Source organism: Elephas maximus, chromosome 6 (genome assembly GCF_024166365.1).
Source record: "Elephas maximus indicus isolate mEleMax1 chromosome 6, mEleMax1 primary haplotype, whole genome shotgun sequence".
NCBI classification, from domain to species: domain Eukaryota; kingdom Metazoa; phylum Chordata; class Mammalia; order Proboscidea; family Elephantidae; genus Elephas; species Elephas maximus.
Window position 1 is genome coordinate 139672971 of NC_064824.1, and position 23674 is coordinate 139696644.

Sequence of the window (23674 nt, forward strand, 5' to 3'; positions counted from 1 at the left end):
TAACCAGTCAAGCGCTTTAACCACTGCACTGCCAGGGCTTCTCCACGGTCCTGAAATGCCCGGATTCACCTCCAGACTCCTGTGCACACCAGGCAACAAACGTGCTCTAATCGGGGTCTTTGTGGCCGTTGGAACCCTTTACAAATGATCTAATGGGCTGTCTACAATCATCCTAAAAGATTTCCTCTCCTCTGCAAAATGGAAAGAGTAACATCGGCTCACTGAATACTGTTAATTTTATTTATTTATATCTGATTCTTAATTGCAGACACGGAAACTGAAATTCAAAAGCAGTTCCTAAAAAAAAAGAAAAACGCTGCACTTTTTTGTTGGATCGTTTTACAGCAGTGAGTGGGAGGGCGGCGCGGAGGTGCTCTAATGTGCAGGATTCCAGAGGAGGCAGAAAACGGTGATTCCCTTCGTGTCCGTAACTAGAACTTGAAGGGACGAGCAGGCCCCGTAAGCTGCAGATGGCGGTGCGGCTGGGGACCGGCTGGGTTTGAAGTGAGGGCGTTCCGCGGCTGACCCTGGAATGGGCGACAAGAGTGGGGCGGCGCGGAGGTTTGGTGGTGTCCCCCCAGCAGCGCGTCCTCGGCCGGCCCCGCAGCGCGTCCTCGGCCAGCCTCCTGCCCTGTCTTCCCGCGTATTCTGACCGCCGAGAGCCGCGGGAGCGCAACCTTCAGGGCTTTGCGTGGTAAACAGGCCTCTCTGTCCCCTGCAGCCGGTGGGGTGCCTGGCCCAAGGGGCTCGCAGTCCTGCCGCGTCCAGATGCCACGGGATCGAAGGAGGGGAGGGACACGGGGTCTCCCGCAGGACACCCTGGCTGGGGGGGGGGCTCCACTGGTTAGCGGTCCCACTTATAAGTCGGTGGCTTTGGGCAAGTCCCTTCACGTGTCCGAGACTCAGTTTCCCCTTCTGCAAAGCTAGAGAACGTAGTGTTGTCTCTGAAGGGTTGGGATGAGAATAAAAGAAGGGAACGCGCGCTCCGAGCGCGCGCTCCCAGAAGGTGGGTCTGGCAGGACCCCGGTGGCCACATCACTTTTGGCAAAGCCGCGGGGAACTCAACTCGCTCGCCTCGTCAGGTGTGGGCTACACCCTCGCTCCCCTGCGCTGCCTGCCGTCCTCCCTGGAGCCGGCTTGGGGAGAGGAACAAGGGGCACCCCTGCCCCGGAGCCTCCCGCGCGAGTGCCCCTGATGCCAGTCTCAGCCCTTGGCCTGGCCCGGCACTCCGGGGTGCCGCCTGGCACTCGGCGAGCAGGGCGGGGACAGGCGAACCACATGACCCAGGCGGCGGCCCCGGCCTCTCCCGCTGCCCGCCTGTCGTTCTGGTCAGGAGCGCGCCAGCCGCCTGCGCCCTGCGCCCCGCCTGATCCCACAACGCCCCGCCTGGCTCCGTGCGCACTACCTTGTCCCCAGTCGTCCTGCCTCGCCCCAGGCTCCCCGCCCGGACGCCAGGCCTGGCTCCGTGCGCCCCGCCTTGTAGCCATCCTTTCCCTGCAAGACCAGAGAGGACAGCCCGGTGTCCAGGCAGGGTGCTGCGTCCCGGGAAAGAGGCCGGTGAGTGCACCCGGAAAAGGGGAAAGGTGGGCAGGAGGCTGGCTCCCAGAATAGGGGCACTGGGAGGAGCCGCGATGATGCATGCAATCCCGCAGGGGTGAGGACACCACTGGTGCCCCAGACCTTGGTCCAGGCTAGTGAGGAACGCGGGCCCGGTACCCCGAACCCCATTCCCCAGTCTTTGCATGGGAACTTTGATCAGACTGGGTCTGGGCCCTTGGAGATCCATTTTGGGCAAAAACCAATGCAGGTCTGCAGCCCAGAGGAGGGTGAGGCTGCAGACCTCAGAGTAGACTCCAGGCCAAGGAACCACAGCTGTGTGGGAAAAGTTCCCCACCTGGGCTGCCCCAGCAGGGGGGCATCTTGAGGGAGAGGCCCATGTCCCCCTCACGTAGGAGGTTCATGCAGTAGGAGGTAACCTTGCTGGCATTTTTTTTTTTTTTTTCTGTGCATTTAAAAGCTCAGGTTTTATTGGCAGTCTCTTCTTTTTGCTGACAGGCCCCCAGGTTCAGCCCACCCTGGGTGGAGAGGTGGACAGGGTCTGCAGGGGGTGGGCATCAGGGTCTCTGGCCCCAGGTCCGGGCCCTCGCTGGACCTCGCTTACAAATCCCCAGAGCTCATAGGTTTAGACTCCCTTTTCCTACGGCCTTAACCTAATGCTGCAAACCCTGCTTCGTTTTCACATGAAGCTTAGGTTGGGGCTTTTATATTTTCTTTTTTTCATGGGGTGCGTTTTCTATCTTGGTTACAAATTATGAGGGGTGGGAATGATAATGGGGGGTGAGGTGGGGAAGCAAGGAGGCCAGGTGCCCAGGACACACAAGCCAACACACCCATAGCTCTGAAGTGTGGGGCAAAGCTGGGCTGCCAGCCAAGGGCAGCTGGCCAAGATGTGGGCACCAAGTTCCAGTCACTGGCTGCCTGTGGGCATGGTCTGTCCTCAGGTACCTGTCCCTCCACCTGACTGTTGACCCAACTCAGCTGACTGGGTGAGGCCAGAGCTTCCTCTTCCCCAGGCTACAACCTGGCCCTGCATGTCTCCAGCCCACCCCTCTCCTTAGAATCTAAGGCGCCAACTCCAGGCCTCCAGGCTCCTGCGCTGCGCCCAGCCTTAGGATCCTGTCCAAAAAGTGGGACAACAGAGGTGCTCTCAGGATTAATTGAGGACACACGTAAGGACCTGGGGCCGTACCGCACACAGCAGGAGTTACTGAACCTTATTGGTTAAGGCATTAGTGACTGACTTCCTGCAAAGTAAAACCAGCTGGGCGTGTATCTAGTGGAGTATGGTGGAGGGGTCCTGAGCCCTGTTGGCTCACTGGGTCAGCTTTGGTGCCCTCCAGTGACAGCTGGTGACTGCTCCCTTGTACAGTGATTGGGCGGACCAGGCTTCTAGGCCAGACGGTGTTGTTCTTTCCAGAAGCAACTTCCAGAGGAAGAGCCCACCCTCCCACTAGCCTCACCCACAACCCCCTCCCCTACTCAATTCTAACTCCCTGGGATCACACAGGGCAAGAGAAGTCAACCAGCTAGGTCAACCATTGCCCATGGCACAGATGGGGAAACTGAGCCCAGGGACAGGGCTGCTGGTACCTGAATGAGATGGGAATTCAGCTTGACTTTCAGCCCCGTCCCCCTTCTGCAGCCTCACCCTGGGGACTGGTCCTTGCTGTAGAGACCAGAGTGGAGGCTTGCAATGTGGATGGAGAACCTCTGTACACGTGTAAGAGGTTCACCAAAGAATCCCCAGAAAGCCAGGAGAAGGGGCAGTGGTGGGCAGGCAGAACCTCCACCAGGTGCCTTCGCTGCCAGAGGCGTTTCAGAGCTTGGGAAGTCGGGGCCGCCCCACAGGTATGCTGGGTGCTCCTGCACAGAAGGTAACAGCCCTTCTGGGTGGGAATCTGCTCCCGTTGCCGCTGATGAGGCTGGGCACACAGTCCCCACTGATGGGTGTCAGGCCCACCCTGGGAAATAAGCACACAGGCCAGCTAAAGGGCAGCATTTGGAAAATGACCACATAGGGTTAGCTTGGAGACACCACAGTGGCCACCGCCACCCCCTCTTTTTTATCAGCAGGAACACCCAGCCACTCACCTCAGTTCTGAGTCAGAGAGAATTCCTGGCCACTGGTAGGTGGTAGTTGATGAGGGACATTGACTTTGCTTCCTAGTTCCCATTTGCTCTAGTGGGTGACCATTCATAGCCACTATTGTGCCCAGGTTCCCTGGAACAGCCGGCCCGAGGTGGTGAAGCCAAGTCTTCCTCTGGGAGGAAGTCCCCCTCCACCACAAGTTCTCTTCAATTTGTCCAAAATACTCAGATCTTTAATGGATGAAGACGACACAGCATTGACATTCAGGGGCCTGGGTCCCAGGGAGTTGGTAACTATGGAAAACCAGTACTTCCTTCCTGCTGATAATCTCATGTCACCACCCTCTCTCCACTGTAACCATTCAATGATTAGGGAGGGCCGGCAGCCTCAAAGATTAAAAATGTGATTGCAGCTGAGCAGACACAAAAATGAAAGCCTTTTGCTCAGAACCTCACTAGGAGGTATCTGCACAGAAATGGGAAAAGGAAAAGATCGAGCCTGGTCCAGTCTGCCCTTCCTCCAGGAGGTGACCCCCCCCCAGCCATGGCAGGTCCCCGAGCCACCCTGCACCCTCCCTGTCCTCTGCCTCCGTATCTGGGGTCCCCCATCCTTGACTGGTCTGCGTGGAGGGTCACCAGGTGGAGATCAGGGTCTCTGGGTGTGGGGGGCACTGCCCTCCCTCTCAATGCGGGCCCTCTCTCACATTCCACCTGTTTCTGTCTGCAGCCTCACTTCAGGCCATCTGCCCTACTTCTCACTGCTGGCAACGCCCACTCCCCCCATGTACCCCCTCACCAGAGGAGCCCTAGGCTCTTCCAGGGTCCAGCATGTGCTCTGCCCCTCGTCCTTGGGGTCCCTGACCTCGATGGTCTTTGCTATTTGAGTTGGGAAATCAAGTCACTATTCTTACTAGAAACAAGCTTTACTGGAGAAAAAACAGGCTTGAAGGAGGTGGGGAAGAGTGGGAGACAAAGATCCTGCTCAGCACGAAGCATCTGGGGTGTCGGTTCTGGCTTGGTGGTCATTGCTGGCCACTGGTGTCGCGTCAGCTCTGACTCACGGTGACCTCATGAATAAGAGAACGAAACGTTGTCCAGCCCTGTGCCATCTTCATGATTGTTGGTATGTTTGAGTCCACGGTTGCGGCTATTATGTCTCCCCATCTCCTGGAGGGTTCCCCTGGTTTTCACTAACCCTCCACTTCACCAAACGTGATGTCTTTTTCTAGTGACTGGTGTTTACTGATGACATGTCCATAGTCATTGAGCTGAGTCTTGCCATCATCACTTCTAAGGGGCATTCTGGTTGTATCTCTAAGACTAATGTTTATCCTTCTGGCAGTCCATGTGTATTCAAGATTCTTCCCCAGCTCAACAGTGACCTTTATGAAAGTCCACTTACGGGTCACACTGGCCATGCCAATGAGCGTTAAACTTCCTGGATAAGAACAATACGTTTTATTCCATCTGTTTTGCTTTTCTCCCTCACACCTCAGGACTTAAATTTCTTAAAATGAGGCCTGGCAATTTGACTCCTACTTTAGGAGAATGGACCCCTTGTGGTGCAGTGGTTAAGAGCTCGGTTGCTAACCGCAAGGTCAGCAGTTCGAAGCCACCAGCTACTTCTTGGAAATCCTACGGGGCAGTTCTACTCTGTCCTGTAGGGTTGCTCTGAATTGGAAATGACCGAACAGCAATGGGTTTGATTTGGTTTGGTTTTAAGAGAATAGAGAATGATGACCAGTCAGCTGACGGTCGCAGTCATTTGTCTATTCTAAAAATAGAATTTCGATGAATGCTCTTCTTATGATACTTTTTTTTCCAAAAATAGTGAAAAATAAAAGTGAATGTACCCCAGTCACCCATCAGAAAAGAACTTTTGGCCCCGGGTTTTTAAAAACCAGAAAACTTCAGGCCTTAAGGAGGCATCAGGAACGAGTTTAGTTTTAAAGTTTTCTTGTCTGAAAGCTAAATTTGAGTTAAAATGAGAAGTGCTTGATTCCGGCTCATCCGGCCAGCCTTCCAGGATATTGTACACAAGCAGCATCATGCTTGAGAGTGGAAATATCAGGCACTCGTGCAAAAAATCTAATAAATCATTTGTCACCAATTTTAAGGCACAAAATGGAAAGTTTTAGTTGGCAGTCATGGTGCTCAGGGGCCTCCATAGAAAGCTTCATTTTAAATAGTGTCTCAGTGCTACCTAGGAAAGGTCATTTTTCATAGTTAACCTCTCATGCAGCCAAATTGAAGTTCATCCTATCAGAGAGCAGGTCTTACCAACACCCTCTTGATGAAGGCCTTCAGTCGGTCAGCAACACTGAACACGAGATGCTTCCAGGACCCAGGGACAGAGCTGAGCCTTGCTGGTTTCAGGCCTCTCAGTGAAAGCAGACGAGTGGACCCGTTTCCTGATGTTCCTGAGAAAACTGATTTAAGTTCTTAGGGAAGACTGGCTGAAGCCACACAATGGTTTTCAAACTTTTAATTACCCAGAGTGAAACTTGTCAACTAAACAAAATTTTCCCCAGAGCCTGGGAGCCTGGAGCAGAGCTGCTTTGGATGTAGCGGCCTGGTCCTTGGGCCACAGGGGTCCCTGTGTAGGGCGCCTGTGGGGCCTGCTGTGTTCTAGTCAGGGAAAGACTCAGAGTGGCTGTCTTCATGGAGCTTGGGCAGACAATAACTAATGTGACTTCCCTAGCCGGAAGGGGCTATGAAGAGACATTAACGAGATGGGGTGGAGGTGGGGACAGGAAGCAATGGCGGGGGAGGAGTAGGACCCATTGGTGGTCAAGGAGGTCCTCTCTGGGGAGTGAGTAGAGCTGGCAGTGTCACCACTGTGCACACATTCAGGGGTGACGTCCTCCCTGGTGTGGTAATGCCTCTAATTTTATACCCAGTAGTAGTGTCAATATCAGCACATGGTTTCTCTGTATGAGAAGCCAGCAGCTCAGCCACCACTGCCCTGCCTGACACCATCACAGACAACTATCACCTCCCCACAGGACAGTCAGACCAAGGCTCTCTGTCACTGGCCCCTCCTCCACCCAACTCAGTGAGTCTCTGCTAGGGCTTTGCTACCCAAAGGGGTCTGAGAACCAGCAGGATGGGCAAGCCCTAAAGTGTACATGGATCACCTGGGGATCTTGTTAAAATGCAGATTCTGAGTCCGTAGATCTGGGGCAGGGCCCAAGAACCAGCATTCCCAACAAGCTCCCAGGCGATGCTGCTGGTCCACAGGCCACACTTGGAGTAACGTGATTTACCTTGGTTTTTGACATTTGGATTTTCGTTCCTCTTCCTTTGCAGTTGATTGAGATCAGGTTTAGTGTACTTCAAGGAGGGGAATTCATAGCATCTGAAGCTTCAGTTCCTGATCAGGGGATTATCTAGAAACATACATCACACAGTGCATTGAGTGGGTCTGCTGCTCTCCTGAGGAGTCCCTGGGTGGTGCAAATGGTTAACACGCTCAGCTGCTGACAAAAGGTTGGTGGTCTGAACCCACCCAGAGGCTCCTTGAGAGACAGGTCTGGCGACCTGCTTCCGAAAGTTCACAGCCTTGAAAATCCCATGGAGCAGTTCTGCTCTGCACGCATGGAGTTGCTGTGAGCTGGATTCGATGCAATGGCAACTGGTTATTGCTCCACTGAGCATTTGAATCCAATCACAGTCTCAGAGGGTGGGGCCTGGGCATGGTCGTTAGAGCTCCCAGGTGATGCTCATGTGCAACCAGAATTGAGAGGACTGCCCTGCAGCCCCCACAGGTGATGTCCCCTGACTAGATAGAGCTCCCTTGTTGTTTGGCCCAGATGTTTGGTTCTCCCCTTGCCTCGTGTTGTTTTGCGCCACCAAGAAAGTGTGTGAATGTCCCAACCACAAGGAAGTAGTTCTAGGAATCATGCTGGCGTGGCCTTTTGGGGACTCAGGGTACCCTCTTGACCTACCCCCACCATATGCAAATTTGAACGGTCCCCCAAGTCTAGAGGACAGTGAAGCCTTCCGGATGATGGGGTCTTTGCAAGTCAGTCTTCCAGGCCACCCTCTGCCCCACATGCCACTCTTGGAAGGGGGACGCACAGGAGACTGGGCAGCTTGACCATGAATTTGATGTGAACTTGGCCTCTTCTTTGTGCTCTCAGCCCCTCACTCTAGGGGGTTCTAAGGCAAGAACTCCGAGGGATAGAGCGTTTCTCCCACAGCACTTCTCTAGAGTTTGCATCTTCCCTCGGCTTAAAAGCAAACACAAAGCACAGTGATGTTGTTGCTGTTGTTCGTTGCTGTCGAGCTGGCTCCGACTCAGGGTGACCTGGTGTATAACAGAACAAAATGTTGCCGGGTCCGGCTCCGTCTTCATGAGCGCCGGCATGTTTGCACCCATTGTTGTGGCAGTCCAGCTCATTGAGGGCACAGTGACATGACAAGGGGAAGGAAGGTGTCATTCGATGCTGAGACCACTGACGTTTATTTCACTGTGGGAAGGGATAAGGGACACAGTGGCTAAGTGGTGTTTGCATCTTCGTGTTGCCAGTGTTCCAGAAGGTGGGAAGTTGTTGTCTTTAGGTGCCGTCGAGTCGGTTCCAACTCATGGCAACCCCACGTACAGTAGAATGGAACACTGCCTGGTCCTGTGCCATCCTCATGATCACGGTACACTGGAGCCCGTTGTTGCAGCCACTGTGTCAATTCATCTTGTTGAGGGTCTTCGGCTTTTTCACTGACCCTTTACTTTACCAAGCATGATGTCCTTCTCCAGAGACTGGCTCCTCTGATAACATGACCAAAATATATGACACCAAGTCTAGTCATTCTCTCTTCCAAGGAGCATTCTGGCTGTACTTCTTCCAAGACAGTTAGTTCTTTTGGCAGTCTATGGCGTAGTCAGTTTTCTTCACCAAGACCATAATTCAAAGGCATCAATTCTTATATTGTGGAGATTTTACACAGAGACTCACTTTTTTAATTTCTGCAAGTGTCCCCACAAGCACTTGACTGTTTAGAAATCAATTACTCCTCCCAGGGACAGACAAACCTCTTGGAAATTGGTTGTTCTTGGTTGTGCCTCTTACTCTGTGAATTCGCCGGCATCTGAAGATTTCCTGGGGCTGAACCTTATTATCCTGTGATATTCCAGGTGGGACCCTGACAAGAAACCAAGATGGGGAAAAAACTGGATCTTTCCAAGCTAACTGATGAAGAGGCCAAGCACATCTGGGAAGTCATTCAGCGGGACTTTGATCTGAGAAGAAAAGAAGAAGAAAGACTAGAGTAAGTGCTTTATGGCCGAGCCCGTAGAGGCTCTGTGATTCCTGAGGTCTTTCTGAGGGTCCACCCTCTTGGGGTGCTCTCTGTTGGGTTAAAGAGCCAGGAAACATCTCCACTTTCTGAGCTCAATTTCCTCATAACTAAAATGAGGGATCTGACTGTCCACCTCACATTCAGATGTCCCCTGAATAGTTTTATTTCACTTGGTCTGGCTTCTGGAGTGATACCATATCCTAAGCAGGTGATGCTTGTTGTTGTTGTTGTTAGCTGCCTCCAACTCACGCAACCTTATGTACAGCAGAACCAAACGTTGTCAGGTCTTACGTCACCCTCATGATTGCCAGCATGTTTGAATCCATCATTATGGCCATCGTGCCGGTCCATCTAGCCAAGGGTCACCCTCGGCCTCACTGGCCCTCTCCTTCATTAAACAAGCTGTTCTCCTCCAGCAGTTGGTCCCTCCTGATGACGCGTCCAAAGCAAGCAAGTCAGACAATAGACAATTTTTAGGCCATGACATTTCAAGAATAGAAGAGCTAAAAATGGTACATGGGGAATGTTGGACTCAAAGGGTTATAGCATAAAGGCTGGCGTTTCTCCTTTCTTTTCACCAGTATTGTCTGATGTCCCCCTCCTGGCACCAGTGATGACCCCAGCGCCATTTTGCACACTCCCCATTGCCTGAGCCTAAAGCCCACCTACGATTATTTAATGCCCCTTCTACCTTGATTATTCCTCCCCGCCAAGTCCCTAACATTTATTTATCCACTGGACCTTCTCGTTATCTTTTCTTAGTGTCTTCTGTGGATTTGTCGTTGTTATTGTGTGCCGTTGATTCTGACTTATACTGACCCGATGTAACAGAGTAGAACTGCCCCCCATGGGGTTTCCTAAGCTATGATCTTTACAGGAGCAGATCAACAGGTCTTTTCTCCTACTAAGAGGCTGGTGTATTCGAACTGCAAATTTTCAGTTAGCAGCCAAGCACTTAACCACTGCACCACTGGGGCTCCTTTCTGTGGATCGGAGTCCTCACTGACAAGGAGACATTTGAGCAAAGGCTTGAAGGAGGTGAGCAAAGTAGCCCAGTGAATGCCTGGGCGGGAGCCCCCAGCAGAGGGCGCTGCTAAAGCAGAGGTGCTGTATGAGTGCCCTGCGGCTGCTGAAACAAATGACCGCAAACTGAGGAGCTTTAACAACACTAAGTCATTCTCTCAGTTTTGGAGGCCAGAAGTTTAAACTTAGTTTCACTGGGGCACAATCAAAGGTGTCGGCAGGGCTGTGCTTCTCCTGGAGCCTCTGGGGGAGGAAACTTCCTTGCCTTTTCCAGCTTCTGGTAGCTGCAGGCATTCCTTGGCTTGTGACCACATCGCTCCAATCTCTGCCTCCTTGGTCACATCACCTTCTCCACTTTGTCTAAAGTCAGGTCTCCCTCCTGTAAGGATGTCGTGATTACTTTTAGGGTCCACCTGGCTAATCCAGGGAACTCTCCCCATCCCAAGTTCCTTCACTTAATCATACCTGCAAAGACTTTTTTTTCCTCATCAGGTAGCATTTATGGGTTCTGGGGCTTTTTGGGGGGGGGCTTAGGACATGGGCCTGTCTTTCAGGGGTCATTTTTCAGTTACCATCCCTGCTGCACTTTTTCCCCTGAGTAAGCATCCCTGAACTCCATGCTGAGTGTTTTACTCACTTATCCTGTCTATTCTCTCTCCCCTTAATTAAATGTAATCTCCATGAGGGCTGAGGTTTTTCTTTGTTTTGTTCACTTCTGTACCCCTGTGCCTAGCTTAGTACCTGACACATAATAAGCACTTGAATGGATGAATAAGGGAGATGTTGTCATTGTTGTTGGGTGCTGTTGAGTTGATTCCGTGTTCCTCAGAACGAAACACTGCCCAGTCCTGCGCCATGCTCACAATTGGCATGCTTAAGACAATTGTTGCAGCCACTATATCAATCCACCTCTCTGAGTGTCTTCTTCTTTTCCACTGACCCTCTACTTTACCAAGCATGATGTCCTCCAGGGGCTGGTCTCTCCTGACAACATGTCCAAAATGTGTAAGACACAGTCTTGCCATCCTTGCTTCTAAGAAGCATTCTGGTTGTACTTCTTCCAGGACAGATTTGTTTGTTCTTTTGGCAGTCCATGGTATATTCAATATTCTTCGCCAACACCACAATTCAAAGGCATCAATTCTTCTTAGGTCTTCCTTATTCATTGTCCAGCTTTCACATGCATATGATGCGATTGAAAACACTACGGCTTGGTCCCGCATGCCTTAATCTTCAAGGTGTCATCTTTGCTTTTCAACACTTTAAAGAGACCCTTTGCAGCAGATTTGCCCAGTGCAATGCATCTTTTGATTTCTTGACTGCTACTTCTGTGAGTATTGATTGTGGGTCCAAGTAAAGGGAAATCCTTGACAATTTCAATCTTTTCTCCATTTATCATGATGTTGCTTATTGGTCCGAGTGTGAGGATTTTTGTTTTCTTTATGTTGAGGTGTAATCCATACTGAAGGCTGTAATCTCTGATATTCATCAGTAAGTGCTTCAAGTCCTCTTCACTTTCAGCAAGCAAGGTTGTGTCATAAAGCAGGTTGTTAATGAGTCTTGAATGAGGGAGGGAGATAGTGGTATGGAAAATCTATAGCAAAGTAGTGTTAAGTCAGAAATGTTGTTAGTTGCCATCAAGTTGATTTCAATTCACGGCAGCCTCATGTTACAGAGTAGAACTGCTCCGTAGGGTTCTCTTGGCTGCAACCTTTACAGAAGCAGATCGCTAGACCTTTTCTTCTATGGAGCCACTGGGTGGGTTTGACCACCAACCTTCAGGTTCACGGTTGAGCGCAAACTATTTGCACCACCCAGGGACCTTTAAGCTACGAATACTGAAGCCCAAATAGCATCATTGTGATTGGTTATTACCGTGCAAATATAATTCTAGCTGGTGATACATTCAGGAGTAAAGAGCAGAGGCGGTCTTTAGTGAAGGGATCTTTGTATTCTTATTGCTTTGACGTTTTTGTCCCTTACTCGCTGTCGCATTGGAGAAGCTGTTTCCCAAGTGCCCCTCTTGACTAGAGGGGCTGTAGGGGCCAGGGCATGTGGTCATGAGGGCGGCTGTAATGAGCACCGTGAGGTCATAAGACACGGGTTCAAGTTGTGCACAGACCAGGCAGTGCTGAGAGTTAAGAAGCCATGGATTGAAACAAGTGTAGAATAAAGACACTTTGGGTTCTTGATGTCAAATTTGGCTCTGCAGAGCTAGTTGGCTACAATATCAGAAGTCCTCTGTGAAACTGAAGATGATTTTAAAAACAATCAGCCTCCTGCCCAAGCTCTTATCAATGTCAATCTGCGCGTTTAACAAATTTCAGCACAAAGCATTACCCCTTTGTTGCCACCAGTCTCCCGTTCTCTACACCATGTCTCTCCTTGATCTCCTTGGGGTCCTCATATTTGCTCCCAGTTACTTATTCCTTAATCTGTGAGTCAGCAATGGGCTGGGTGGAGAAAACGGCCCTCAAGTGGCCACCAAGTGGGTGGAGGGCACCAACGTAGCAATTCAAGAATGGTTCAGATGGCATTTTCATGTATGTGAGATTCTCTAAAAGGGACACCAAATGGATTGCCAGCTGGAAGAAACCTACCAAGGTTGTTGATAGAGCAAAGTTAGTGGGGGGGGGGGACTGTGAAACAAACAAACAAAAAAACACGTTTATTACTCAGAAAGAAGTTTTTTATTCTGAACGAGCCAGGAAGACAATAGGTCGACTTACCAAAAGTCCATTTGCCAAGGGGCCGATTTGCTAAATGGCCAATTCACCGTATTTATAAATTTGAAAACAATAGAACTAAAAAGTGGGTTTCTTTTAATATTTACAGTTAGCAGAAATGTGAGCACGGCAGAGTGTTGCTCTGTGATTCCTTCCAGTATCAGCACCACCCAGGTTAGGGGATATTGGGCCAGGGTCTGTGTGAACACTCCCGTGTCTCTTCCTACACTGGCGAGACCAGCTCACCCTTGATTTCTCCTCAGTCAACCATGGGACAGACGTGCTGGCCCAGATCCCAGACTTTCCAAAGGAACAAAGACCCTATGGTTTCTGTGGCTATGAAACTCCTTTCTTTAACACCGGCGTGACCAGCTTACCCAAGACGCTGAGTGTCTCTGATCCCTTACCAGGCGTGTCCTTACTTAACCAGGCTGCGCTGAAGACATCCAATTAGAAGAGCTTTGGAGAGGAAAGCACACCTCCCCCAGATGACCAAGGCCGTGTCCCGCTGAGAAAGGCAAAGCTGGCAATTCTTAGCCATGCCTCTCAACAGGAGCCTCAAATGTGACATTCCAAATAGGATCCACGTTTATTGTAGAGAACAGTGTTGACCAAAGCTCTGACAACATGGACAGCTGCTCCCCAGAGCTGACAGGAAGGAATTTATCCCTGGAGTCTAAGTTCCTGAAGAGAAGGTACCCATGGAGAGAATAAACTGAATATTTTCCTTGCAGACTATTTCAAGGAGTAATAAGAAGGGAGGTGGGACGCCATCTTGCCTTTAATTTAGCCCAGGCAGATATAAATTTCTCACTAAATTTGCCACGCACAACTTGGGATTTGGGGACGAGGTGTTTATTTTACTGAGCAGAAAGTTATTCCTGGGTTCCCATCAGGTCACGGCATTGCCTCAGAAGAATCGAAAATTCAAAGTACAAAATTATAATATTAATCGCATTGGCAACGGAGTGGTGTTTTAGGGCGAATTTGACTTTAATACCTGTTTCCTACTGTTAAGATCCTCTCAGTGCTGTGTTAAGAAGTGTGTCTTGCTCAGCATGAACTTCGAGCCTGGGAATATTTCAAACACTGGGAGGAGATTTAGCATGGCCCTCCTGCTGCTTGTCTTGTGTCCTGAGGGTCTTCTATGGATGTGTGGAAGGAGGCAACATTCCAGATGAAGGTAGAAAAGAGACACTTTGCTCTGAGGCAGGCACCCTCCCCATTTGCTTGGCACTCCAGCAGAGTTGGATTCCGTCGTCACTGCTACAACTTAACCTTGTTCTAGAAGTGCTAGCCAATGCAATCAGACAAGGTAACAAAATAAACAGTGAACTATGGGCGGGAGAGCCAACACTGTTATCTAAAGATGATGATGTGACAATAGTTAGCTGTAAAACTGAGAAAAAGATAATTTAGTAATCTGGCTAATTATGAAAGAATGTTAAAAAAAAAATCAGTGCACCTTGTTTAGACATCAAAAAATAGCCAATTAGAAAATATATAGAAAAAAATGTCTTTATAATACAAGGAGATGCCTAGAAAGATACAGCAATCAAGAAATCAAACAATGCACTGCATTGGGAAAATCTTCTGCAAAAGACCTATTTAAAATCTTAAAATACAAAGATATCACTTTGAGGACTCATGTGCACCTGATCATGCCATGGTCTTTTCAATCGCCTCATATGCACATGAAAGTTGAACAATGAATAAGAAGACCAAAGAAGAATCGGTGCATTTGAATTATGGCGTTGCTGAAAAATATTGAATATGCCATTAAAAAAAAAAAAAAGTTGCCATTGAATCGATTCCAATTCAGAGTGACCCTTAGGGTTTCCAAGGCTGTAAATCTTTACAGAAGCAGACTGCACGCCTTTCTTCCACAGCATGCCTGGTGGGTTCGAACCTCCGACCTTTCAGTTAGCAGCCCAGTGTTTAAGCATTGCTCCTCCAGGGCTCCTGAATATACCATGGACTGCCAGAAAAATAAGCAAATCTATCTTAGAGAAAGTACAGCCAGAATGCTCCTTAGAAACGCGGATGGAGAGACTTTGTCTCACTTTGGACTTGTTATTAGGAAGGACCAGTCCCTGGAGAAGGACATCATGCTTGGTAGAGGGTCAGTGAAAAAGAGCAAGACCCTCAACAAAATGGATTGACACAGTGGCTGCGGCAATGGGCTCAAACACAGCAACGATTGTGAAGATGGCGCAGGACCGAGCAAGAGTTGTGTCCTGTTACACACGGGGTCTCTGTGAGTCAGAGCGGACCCCACAGCATCTAACAACAGAAAAGTGCATACAAAAATGTGCAAGAGCTGTGTGAAGATTAGTTTGCCCCACAGAACCTGCCCCTGCCGCTGTGCTGGCCTCTCTCCTACCTCTTCTCCTGACCGCCTGCCCAGCCTCATCTTGTTCCAGCCCGGGCCATCTTGCCATCTCGCTAACACACCAGGCCTACTCCCACCACCCACTGCCCACCACCCACCATCCCCAGGTCTCCCTTTTTCTCGCTCCTTCAATCACTCAGGTCTCATCTCAAAAGTCACCTCCTCCAAGAAGCCTCCCTTGACTCCTTCTAAAATAGCCGCCGCCCCCCCCAAGGCTCCCTCTTTCTGCGTAGCTCGCTGAATCTCTCTCCTAGCACTTGGAGCTCCTCTGATGTTGTGTTAGCCATCTATTTATTTCGTATGTCTCCCCTGTCTGGTGTATAAGCTCCACGTGGGCTGTATTTTGTTTGCCGCTACGTCGCCAGCACCTAGCTCAGCACCTGACCACAGGAGGGACCCAGTAGCTATTTTTGAATGCACGCATGATGACAACTCAGGGTTTTGTCTGTGTTAGATAACTTAATCCGCAGGCACCCTGTGATGCGGCTGCTGTTATTAGCACCAGAGGTGAGGAGACAGGGTAAGGCAGGGCGCCCAGCTCTGAAGAACACCCCGGATACATCTAGGGCGGGGGGTGGCTATCTTGCTGCGTACTGTTTTGTATGATTATTCATGTCCGTCTTCTAAGTGTTCTATAAGTGTGTGTCACTTGGATACTGAAAAGGTTGTAAGTACAAAAAAGATGATCATATTATTATTTTATGAATGTCATATAAATACAGAGAACCACCTTCTTGGGGGAGTCTCTGGCTGGTGCAAATGGTTAGTTAATGTGCTTGGCTGCCAACCAAAAGACTGGAGGTTCAAGTCCACCCAGAGTCAACCAGGAAGAAAGGGCTGGTGACCTGCTCCCGAAGAATCAGAGATGGAAACCTACGGAGCACGGCTCTGCTCTGACACACACGAGGCGCCGTGAGGCAGGGTCGACTCGACAGCGAGTAGAAAGCACTTGCCTTCTTGGAGGGAGCTCCCAGTTAATTGTCACAGCTTTTTAGCCCCCTCCCTCTCTGCAGAATCCAGAGCCAAAGAAACAAGCACCAGCCCGAACATTCTAGAGCCTGCCCTCATTGCTAATTTTTTCATTGCCTTCTACGCTCACTGCCTTCGAGGCCATTCGGATTCATGGTGACCCTATAGGACAGAGTAGAACTACTCCGTAAGGTTTCCGAGGCTACACTCTTTGTGGAAGCAGACTGCCACATCTTTTCCCACGGAGCGGCTAGTGGATTCGAACTGCCACCCTCTTGGTCAGCAGCGAAGCACTTAACCACTGTACTGCCAGGGCTTCTTTTGCTTTCTACAGCGCTTATTTACAGTCTTTTCAGTAACTGCTTCCTGGTTGTATCTAGGTCTCCTCTCAATCGTGGTTGTTTTATAACATATTGGGTATTCCTAAAGCCCAGAGTGAATGATCAAGACGGTGTAGCCAGGCTCGGCTGAGTCACACCCTTGGATAAAGACTGAGATTCCCCAAATAGAACACCCTGCTTTAAAAGGGACAGCCCCAAAATCAAATATTAGCCCTGCAGACCTGACCCCAAAAGGCAAACAGGTGGTGAGGTGGATTCGTAATCTCTGTAAACAGATGGGAATTCCAGAGAAAACCTGGGAGCAATCTTCCAGTGGGAGGCAAACCAGGGCTGGCTGAAAAATACTGAACTTGAAATCACCCTTTTCTGGCTACTTGGCACCCCAGAGGAAACCCTGGGGGCGTAGTGGTTAAGTGCGATGGCTGTTAACCAAAAGGTTGGCAGTTAGAATCCACCAGGTGCTCCTTGGAAACAATACGGGGCAGTTCCACTCTGTCCTATAGGGTCGCTATGAGTCAGAATCGACTCGACAGCAACGGGTTTGGCTTTGGGTTTGGGCACCTCAGACAGACAACCCCAGGCCTGAGGAATCAGGCTGGAGTAGCAAACGGCTGCCAGCTCAGGGCCTGGAGATTAACTCTGGCCTAACGTCTACTCACAAGGGTCTCAGGGCTTGCTCGGCGGCTGGGTAAGACCTCCTGTCGTAGTCATCTACTGCTGCTGTAACAGAAGTGCCACAAATGGACGGCTTTAACAAACAGAAGTTTGTTCTCTCACAGTCAATCAGGCTAGAAGTCCAAATTCACGGTGCCAGCTCCAGGGGAAGGCTTTCTCTCTCTGTCGGCTCTGGGGGAAGGTCCTTGTCGTCAGTCTTCCTTTGGTCTGGGCACATCTCAGCACAGGAACCTCAGGTCCAAAGGACACGCTCTGCTCCCGGTGCTGCTTTCTTGGTGGTATGAGGTCCCCATGTCTCTCTGCTCGCTTCTCTCTTTTATACCTCAAAAGAGATTGGCTTAAGATGCTAACTAATCTTGTTAGGCCTCATCAATATAACTGCTGCTAATCCATCTTATTATATCATAGTGATAGGATTTACAACACATAGAGAAATCACGTCAGAAGTAAAATGGTACACAATCATACAAGGGAGTCACGACCTAAAAACAAAAAAGCCACTGCCACTGAGTCAATTCCAACTCATAGCGACCCTATAGGACAAAGTAGAACTGCTCCATCGAGTTTCCAAGGAGCGCCTGGTGGATTCAAACTGCCGACCTCTTGGTTAGCAGCTGTAGCACTTAACCACTATGCCACCAGGGTTCCCTAATCATGACCTAGTCAAGTTAATGTGCACATTTTGGGGGCGACATAATTCAATCCATGACACCTCCTCTTTCCCACTTCGCCCCTTTCTTCCTCCCTCTGATTTCTGTCATCATTGTCATTCCTTCAAAGATCTCACAGAACTTGAGCAAAGCTCTCTTTCCCTCAGTGTAATTCCTGTTATTTATTTTTATCATTTGGAGGTTTCCATTCACATAATTACTCTTCAGTTATCATTACATTATATTGGTTCTCTTTCAGCAATTATTTTCAGCATCTATTTTTAGTTTTGAGCAGCCGTGGTGGCACAGTGGTTAAACACTTGACTGTGAACGAAACGGTTGGCGGTTCGAACCCACCAGCTCTTCCCGTGGGAGAAACATATGGCAGTCTGCTTCTGTAAAGATTACAGCCTTGGAAACCCTGTGGGGCAGTTCTACTCTGTCCTGTAGGGTTGCTATGAGCCGGAATCAACTCGACGGCAGTACTTTGGTTTGGGTTTTGGGTCTGTTTTGTTTGGTTGCCATACTTTCAATCATTTTGTCCCTTAATTCTGGGACTCATTGGTCCTTTTAGTCGATAAGCACCCCATTCTGAGGGTTCCAATTTCCATTCTTAGGGTCATCGTTGGGATTCATCTCTCAGTCACCTGGAGCATACCTTCAAGTAAATTGTCTTCTCAGGAACGGCATGGGGTGGTGTACTTGGTATTTAATCATCTTTCTGCTCCACTCAGCTGGCAGTAAACTCTTGAGCTCTCACAATTACCCCTCAGGACTCTGGAGATGTTGCTGCCTGGTAGACAGAATAATGGACGCCCCCCCCAGAAAAAGATGTCCGCACACTAACACCCAGACCCCAAGGATGTGTTAGTCACATGGCAGAGGGAAACAAAGACTGCAGGTAGAATAAGGTTGCTAGTCAGCTGGCACTGACGTGGGGAGTTTGCCGGGGGTTTCTGGCGGGGGTCCACTCCAATCACAACGTCCACTAAGTGGGAGAGGAGGCAGAAAAGCATAGGAGTCTGAGTGACCCAGGGTAAGAAGGACTCAGCCCACCATTGCTGGCTTTGAAGGTAGAGGAAGGGGCCATGAGCCAAGGAACACAAGTGGTGTCTAAAAGCTGGAAAAGGTCCCTGGGGGGGGCGCAAATGGTTTGCCCTCAACTGCTAACCTAAAGGTTGGCAGTTTGAACGCACCTAGCAGCACTGAGAAGGAAAGGCCTGGTGATCTGCTTTTGTTAAGATTAAGCCCATTGCCATCGAGTCAATTCCAACTCGTAGTGACCCTACAGGACAGAGTAGAACGGCCCCATAGTGTTTCCAAGGCTGTAATCCTTATGGAAGCAGACTGCCACGTCTTTTTCCAGCAGAGTGGCTGGTGGGTTCAAACCACTGACCTTTCGGTTCACAGCCAAGCGCTTAACCACTGCACCACCAGGGCTCCTTTATGTTAACATTACAGCCAAGAAAACCCTAAGGGACAATTCTACTTTTAACACATGTGGTTGCCATGAGCTGGAAGCAACTCAATGGCAACTAACAACAACAACACTTTAAAAGACATTTCAAATACTCGAGACTGTTTTGGGTGCTGCGTGAAAACCCGACAACTGATGGTGTCTCAAAGGCCGGTCGCAATGTGGAATCTGACCCCGCGTCCACGACCTTTGCACATGGCTGCACTGAGGCCCACCGGTGTGTCACTACCCTTGGAGGGGATTTCTTAGCCAGGCGTGATTTTGTGATGTCGGTCGCTTGGAAAAGCCTGGTTTGTGGAGCTGTGCAGGTTTCCCAAATACTGACACACTTCATTATCCACAATGAAAAAATCGCCTTCGTTAACATCACCTCCGACCTCCTCAGAAATCTGTAAGTCTCAGGAAGCTGTGGAGCTCACAGCGGCGGGTATAAGTTTTCCGAAATTCTACTCGGTGCTTGAAAGTTTGAATTGTGTCATCGCCACAAATGCTGTCACTTGTTTTTCTTGGAGGGACCGGCTCACTTCGTTCACGTTGGAGAATGTCTGCCAAACATCCAAGTCGAAGACATTTGTCTCTCAGATGTATTTTCAGGTGAAAATGGTGCTTCTTGGAAAAAGTGTCTGGTTCAGCTCGCAACTCCAACACCCAATTCCTTTCACCGAGGCATCCTTTGTACTTCAAGATACAGGTGAAGAGCTTCACGTCCGGGCCCCAGGTCATCACACAGGAGAGTAAGAGGGTGTGTACGAGGCTCAGGGTTCAACAAGAGTCAGCATTTTTACTGTGTCTTCAAGGATGTTCTTAACCGAAATGGCTTGTCTTCCCTTCCCCGTTTTTTCTCTGTCTTTCCATCCCTTCCCTTCCGTCCTTCTTTTCTTTTGCCAGGAAAGATGCTAGTGCACTTTGGTGTCCCGGCCTTGATTCGGGTTGCGGCCCCAACACTTTTACCCACCGTTGCGTTTACACTATCAGCACAAACATCAACACAGCAAAGAAGGCAAATACTGTCATTGCGTTATTATAACAATCGTTTTGTCTTTGCGATGTTGTTAGTTGCTGTCTAGTCAGGTCTGATTCATGGCGACTTTACGTATAACAGAGTGAAACGCTGCCCGGTCCTGCGCCGTCTTCACTATTGTTGGTAGGTCTGAGTCCATTGCTGTGGCTGTTGTCTCAATCCGTCGCATGCAAGGTTTCCCTCGTTTTTGCTGACCCTCTGCTTTACCAACATGATGTCATTTTCTGGCCATTGTTCTTTCCTGATGACACATCCAAAGCAAGCAAGTCAAAGTTGCCACCCTCACTTGTAAAGAACGTTCTGGTTGTATTTCTTCTAAGATTGATTTGTTCATTCTTTTTGACAGTCCACAGTATATTCAGTATTCTTTGCCAACATCACAATTCAGAATGCATCAACTTCTTTGGTCTTCCTTTTTCATTGTCCAGGTTTGCATGCATATGAGATAATCGAAAAGACTGCGGCTTGGGTCAGGCTTACCTTTGTCATCAAAGTGACATCTTTGCTTTTTAAAACTTGATTTTAGCCTGCTCTTTCCCTCCTCAGTCAACAGAGCTGTGGTCTTCCCATCTCAGCCTTGCTTCCTCTTCTATCTCCTGCTTCTCGCTGGTGAGACTGTACCTTCTCATGCCCCAGTTAGCACACCAAGCTGACTTGCTTCAGCTCTTTTTGTTTCCGATAGTAAATCACACTCAGAGGTGTCTTACTCCTGTATCTTCAGCATAATGAGACTTTTAACATGTACCTGCAGGCTGGGTTTCTGCCAGCAGATGCGCCTGTACTGGGGAGGCCTCAGGTCTGACCCAGCCTCAGGTCTGACCCAGCCCTTGCTATAAGCAGGTGTGTGTACTGGTCTGCCTCCACCCCTCCCAACGGAAGCCAGCAGCTCAGCACCCATCTGGTGCTCCTCTGCTGAACCAGGGCGGGGTCCCCATCTCTCCCCAACCATGAAGAAGGGGGTTGCATTGTAAAGGACCTGGCGCACAGCGTAATGATTCTTTCTCCCAAATTCTGCACCTGGAAACAATCCACCTCCAGCCACCACCAGCACCATTCCTGGCTGTGTTTAAGGGACCTCACCCCCAGGATGCAGTATATGTCCATGAGTCCTTCCTGCTGTGGGGGCCCCAGGGCACAGCTCTGCCTGGACAGAGAATGAGGGGACACTCAGGGTAGACAGGCTGGGCCATCCTGCCCAGCGAGGGTGGCTGCCAGGTCTCCTGGTTCGTGCAGACACAGCCAGGGAGAGAATGGAAGAGACAAACCCCTCCTACCTGAAGCCAGGTATTCCGTGCAGTTCTGTCTGAGGCAAGGCTTTATCTTGTCGATGCAGCTTTATGTCTGTTGTGGACTACAGGACTCGCCCTAGATTCTGACAACTCATTGGCCCCCTTTTTTTGTTTGTTTTCAAAGCTGTGCCCAGGGTTTCCTTTTTTCCTCTGACTTCGTAGGTCTTCTTATGAAAGTCGCAGGGAGGGAAGTCAGTGAAGTTCAGCCAAGGCCACTGGAAACCACAAGTCCTCCCTCAGAGGCCCCTAGGACCACCCCATTGCCTTCTCCCTCCGCCGTGCTCCAGGCATCCGTGACAGGAACCATGTTCTCAGGGGACCAAAGCACCTGGTGTCTCAGGACCTAACTTTTGTCAGAATGGATTCATTTCATCTCATCTAAAAGTATTATGTTTGGCAGACGTTGTCTGAAACCCAGAACAAAATGAATGCATTCACTACGTGGGGCAGGTTTCCCAGCAGCTCACCTTGGCTCGCTCACCGGGAAGCCAGATCACTAAACACCTGCTGGTCTAGGAGAGCTGTGGTTTTCCTGGGACTTCCGGGTGCTGGGTAATTCTTGCTCTGGAAACTGGCCAAGCAGTTTCACCCACTGCTGGGAAAGTCCTGGAATGGCTTGGTAAGAAATATCTAGCTTTATCTTCAGGACCCTGAGTTCCCCTCTAACCAGTACTGTGGAGTCTACTCTGACTCACGGTGTAAAAACAGCATGGGGTCAATGTCTGACCTCCTCTAACTTTACAAAGGGGAAGGAGAACCAAGATCAACAGCCCAAGGCTAACTCCTATGAGAGGGAGGTCGGCCATGCCTCCTGTCTTGGCCATCTTTACCAATTGTGACACCAGCCATCCCTCCCACGGCACACTCCACTGCGTTCCATAATTCATTGTAATGGCCACAAAAAACTCACAGACCATACTCACAATTATGGGGTTTATTGAGGAAGTAACAGTTACAATTCAGGCTTAAGAACACTCAGGATACAGCTCTTCCATCAGGACGGACTCTTCCCAGCGATGCTTGCAGGCACGCCTCTCCCTGGCCCCAGGCCTCTTCCCAAAGGCGCTCAGCTTTCTCTCTCTGTGTGTCAGAAAGCTCACCGCACTGTCTCCTGCCACTGGGTTTCGGCTGCTGGCTCTTTGCCTTCAGTGTTATCTCTCTCTCTCCTGGTTCCAGGAACTTCTGAGCGCAGGGATCCCAGGTCTAAAGAACCTACTGGCCCCTTGCTATTCTTCCTTGGTGGTGGTGGGCTCTTCTCTCTTCCCACCTCTGGGATGCCTCGTCTCAAACCCAGTGGAATGGCAAAACTGACCAATCCCTTTGAAGGGGCACAATTACCGTATTTGCACAGTCCCACCCAATCCCTTTGTTGAGAGTTACAAGACCATGGCTAGACAAGACCATGGCTAGAAAGGCCACACAAAAGTGACCTGTCACACTGCACATGGAGACCCCACGTGTGTCAGAGTAGAACTGCTCCGTAGGGTTCTCGATGACTGTACATCACCAGACCTCCCTTCCGAGGTACCTCTGGGTAGACTCTAACCTCCAACCTTCCAGTTAACAGATGAGAGCTCAATCATTTCCACCATCCGGGGACTCCAGGGAGGTATAATGATTTGCCTTCCAAATGCAAGTCTTGGTGAAGCTTCACAACTTTTACAACAGGGTGCCAGCCTGATATTGTCATTAACTGAGAGCAGTCAACTCAGCCCTGGCAGAGGGGGTGTGACCGACCAAGCCTTATGGACGTTGGCATCTACCCCTTCCTCCCAGGGGTGGATTAACCAGTAAGCGAGATACCCATTGGCTTGCAGTAAGCAAGGTGTGCATGGGCTTGATTGTGTTTATTTACTATGTGCAGTGCACAATTGCACATGGGTTTCACCGAAATTGTGCACTACAGATTAGTCAGTGAGCACAATTAAGCCCATGTGTACCTTCCTTATTGAGTAATCCATCCTTTCTTCCTCCCCTCACCCCTCATTCCCTGAATCTTCTCTGCTGCTCTGACTAACTCCTGTGTCTTAGGCTGGGTTCTATAGAGAACCAAAACCAGTAAAGTGAATAAATATAGAGAGAGAGAGAGAATTATGTCAAGGAAATGGCTCACACAATTTTAGAGGCTGGAACATTCCAAGTCCTTGGGTCAGGATAGAGGCTTC

The 23674-nt window shown here is 49.7% G+C and overlaps 1 protein-coding gene across 4 annotated transcripts in view; it reads left to right on the forward strand.

The window, feature by feature from the left end:
- The first annotated feature begins 1321 nt into the window (after positions 1-1321).
- Positions 1322-23674, forward strand: part of MLPH (melanophilin) — a 55537-nt gene continuing 33184 nt past the window's right edge. For all 4 annotated transcript variants that reach the window (XM_049888524.1, XM_049888525.1, XM_049888526.1 and 1 more), the window contains exons 1-2: positions 1322-1557; positions 8783-8916. In XM_049888524.1, the coding sequence (XP_049744481.1) occupies positions 8807-8916 (110 nt within the window). In that variant the 5' untranslated portion in view covers positions 1322-1557; positions 8783-8806. The remainder of the gene's footprint in view (positions 1558-8782; positions 8917-23674) is intronic.